This window comes from Sinocyclocheilus anshuiensis, unplaced genomic scaffold (genome assembly GCF_001515605.1).
Source record: "Sinocyclocheilus anshuiensis isolate Anshui unplaced genomic scaffold, SAMN03320099.WGS_v1.1 scaffold4004, whole genome shotgun sequence".
Taxonomy (NCBI): Eukaryota; Metazoa; Chordata; class Actinopteri; order Cypriniformes; family Cyprinidae; genus Sinocyclocheilus; species Sinocyclocheilus anshuiensis.
This window is the reverse complement of record NW_015541176.1, coordinates 183,231-186,723: the sequence shown is the minus strand read 5'-3', so window position 1 is coordinate 186,723 and position 3,493 is coordinate 183,231. Positions and strand designations below refer to the sequence as shown.

Genomic DNA, 3,493 nt, shown 5'->3' with positions numbered 1-3,493 from the left:
ACAACTTTAAAGGTGATTTTCTCAATATTTAGATCACCCTCAACCCTCAGATTTCAGATATTCAAATAGTTGTATCTTGGCCAAATATTGTCCTACCCTAACACGTCAGTGGGCCAGCTGCAGCCAGACCCTTTTGGCGATTTCGGAGTCGGACACAGAGCGAGTGTTAATCCAGAACTCAGGATCGAGGTCACGTGTTGAAACTCATCCAATTAAAAAAGTGTTGGGAACATGAGTCAGACAAGTTTAGAAGTTTTGGAAGGATAGCAGAAGAAGAAGCCCAGTCATGTGGAATAATAAATGTAGAAATGAGCCCTGCAGTAGTAGTGTCACCCATTTCACCTTGGTTATTCCCTTTACCATTAGTAGACTTTAATTTGCAAGAAATTATTAATGACAAAAATAGAGTAATAGCAAAAGATGTTATGGTTAAACTGTATCTAGAACACTTGGGGTTGAAAGAGTTAATTTTGGTAGTAGAAGAGAAGATACAATTATTACCAGACTTGGCATTGGCCATACTGCTTTAAATTCTTCTCTATATAAAACGAATAAGCATGAGTCTGGGAACTGTAGTCTGCGTGGATTACCAGAAACAGTAGCATGCACTTTTACGTTGTTCTGCTTATGATAATGAAAGAGCATTTCTGTTGGAAGAATTAAAAGAAATAGGGATAGAAAATATTACACTTAAAACTTTGTTGAATAATGGCTTGAATCATTATAAAATATATAATGCTTTAATGACATTCATTTAAAAAAGTAGATCTGTTTAACAGGATTTAGAAGGGTTAAATTTTTTATTTAAAAAAAATGTTTTTATTATTTATTTATTTTATTTAGTTCTTCCTAGTCCATCAATGGTCCACACTCCAGCCCAGTAGGTGGCGGGAATGCACCTATCGTTTGTTTGCTAACCGCCATAAAACTCCAAAAGAAGAAGAAGAAGAAGAAGAAGAAGACGTCACTGTTTACAAAATTCACGTTTTTGTTATTTTCAATTAAATGATAACGGTACCTTTTACTTGCGCTCTGAAACCCGTTTTCAAAAGCTTGCCTTTTTTAGGCCCCAAAACGCCGACCGCGGTTGTCGTGTAAATGAACAGGCAAAACGCAGTTTTCCGCTTTTAGTTGCAGACAGTTTCGTGGAATCGGCCCCTCAGTGAAGTGAGTCCACGGTGTTTTGAATATTCACTGATTTATAAAAGAATTTAAGTAACATTTCGCTTCTGTATTGGTCTCATTGCCGTGATTTGGGTGTCTTTACTGGTGACTGAAATAAACATTAGCTTAGCGGCAATGTAAGGAAGAAGCTAATGTGAAAATCACTGAGACCTGAGCGGATTTTATAGTTTTTCTAGGTTGGTGTGAATCGTCGTTTCGATGTTTTGACGCGATTATGTCAAGAGTCAATGTAGGAACGATATCCAGCAGTGCTGCGGGACAGCAGCAGTGCTTTTCTTCTCTTCTGACATAACTTATCCTGACTCAAATAATCTGTCTCTACCGCAAACACTTACAATACAGTCACTTCTTCAGATGATCATGCAAGGCTTGATTTAGGATTGTCTCTGTTATTTCAAGGCAAGATGTTCCCCTTATGCTGATGTCTTCAGATCACCTGTAAACTTCCACTTAAAGGCACAATATGTAAGATTTTTCGATTAAAATATCCTAAAATCACTAGAACAGTGTTATATATTTTGTTGACTTGTGGATTTACATTATCTCAAATGTTTCCAAGAATGTTTTGAAATTGTTGCTTTGTTTATTTTAAAATATTGCTTTGTTGTGCTCTTTCATTTTAAAGAAAGAGCAGTTTCTGTCCCTAGAAAGAAAGAAAAAACAAGTTGATTATCTTTTTTTTTTATGCAAGGACTGTAGTTGTAAATTGAACTTTCATGTACTTTCATATGGACATATGCTGCTGTGTGGTAGTTATTTAACTGTGGTTAATGAAACAGAACTGAACTCCCTGATAAGACTTATTAAAAGGGAGTGTCACAAAAGCCTCTTCATGTCAAAAATAATAATGTTAGGATTATTCCACAGACAAAAGATAAATACTTAAAATATGGAAATTTGTTTTAAAACAAACTAAATAGCCTAACATTAAATTTCGATTGTTAGATAGAAAAACACAAAAGCCTTGCTTGAAGTGTGTGAATTAAGCATCCATATTGATCACTGATATGTTTTTGATTTTAGGAGATCTGCTTCTCCAACCACACAGCAATTCACCTTTAGTGAAGCTCCTCCCACAGCGATTCACCAGTAAATGCTGGAATATTTTCATCAGCCTACAAGTGAAGACAGACTTTATTAAAGAAAGTCGAAAACATGACTGATCCAGAACCCTGCAGAATAAAACAGGAAGACACTGAAGAAAAAATAGGTTGGTGTATATTCTTGCTTCTTCACTAAGGTTATAAAACTTAAAGCAGTTCATCAGATTCAGTGGCTGCAGTTAGAAAAATCATAAAGCTGTGAAATAACATCTAAAGCTGCAGTACAGAAAAGACGTGAATTTACAAGTTACAGTGGTACATTGTTTTGTTGATTACATTGAGTTGAGGCTGAGCTATTCAGCAGATTCAGCATGGATGAATATGATGGATTGAGGCGTACATGTGCCTGTGGTTAAAGGCATTCTGTTTTTGTTTTGTTTTTTTGTCACTAACGCCATCAAAACTCACCCCTCCTAAATGAAAAGAAATACTGTTAAAAAATAAATAAATAAAAATAAAAGAATAAAATGAGCCAGTTTTTTTTTTAAACAGTTGTTTTAAAATAACATCACAAAAGTTAGGTAATGCTGACATTTGAGATAACATTTGCTAGATATACAATTTATAATACAACAAATACATTTGTTTGTTTGTTTTTACTTGAAATCTTCTGTTTACAAAAAAACTAATGATAGGTAATTTTGCTTTGGAACCTTCAGAAAACTTCAACTCGATTTTCTCAAAACTTACTTTGCTGACTCTACAGTCATGGCCAAAAGTTTTGGGAGTGACAAATTTTGTGGTTTGCAAAGTTTGCAGCTTCAGCTGTTGTGGTGTTCATTCACATTGTTTCTAGATTATTGTGTAGAGTGATCATATGCATTTTAAATAATTGCTAAAAGCTTCATTGGCCACAAAAAAATTTAAAAAAAGAACTTTTGACAAAAAAAAAAAAATTCACTGTTTTTTGATCATGACACAAAATGACCAGCTAACATTAATTGACTAATCATATTAGCAGCACATGTGAAAGTGTGAATGAGTACTAGTCAGGTTAATCACTATCATACTAATTAAATTGTAAGAGCAGACTGATAGCTATAAAAGGAGGGAAGAAGCACTTCCAATCATTGTGTTCTTGTTAGCAATGGTTACCTCCAAAGAAACACGTGCAGCCATCATCGCTTTGCATCAAAATGACCTTACATGCAAGAAAATTGCTACAAAGAATATTGCACCTGAAAGAACCATTTACCGGATCATCA

General features: G+C 34.6%; 1 protein-coding gene across 4 annotated transcripts in view; it reads left to right on the top strand.

The window, feature by feature from the left end:
- The first annotated feature begins 954 nt into the window (after positions 1–954).
- Positions 955–3,493, top strand: part of LOC107690758 (zinc finger protein 271-like) — a 14,678-nt gene continuing 12,139 nt past the window's right edge. Inside the window, exons 1-3 of one of the 4 annotated variants that reach the window (XM_016489167.1) lie at positions 955–1,167; positions 1,585–1,650; positions 2,209–2,395. In XM_016489167.1, the coding sequence (XP_016344653.1) occupies positions 2,341–2,395 (55 nt within the window). In that variant the 5' untranslated portion in view covers positions 955–1,167; positions 1,585–1,650; positions 2,209–2,340. Of the gene's footprint in view, positions 1,168–1,367; positions 1,651–2,208; positions 2,396–3,493 lie in introns of those variants that run through there. The other 3 variants (XM_016489170.1, XM_016489169.1, XM_016489168.1) reach the window with 3 other exon arrangements.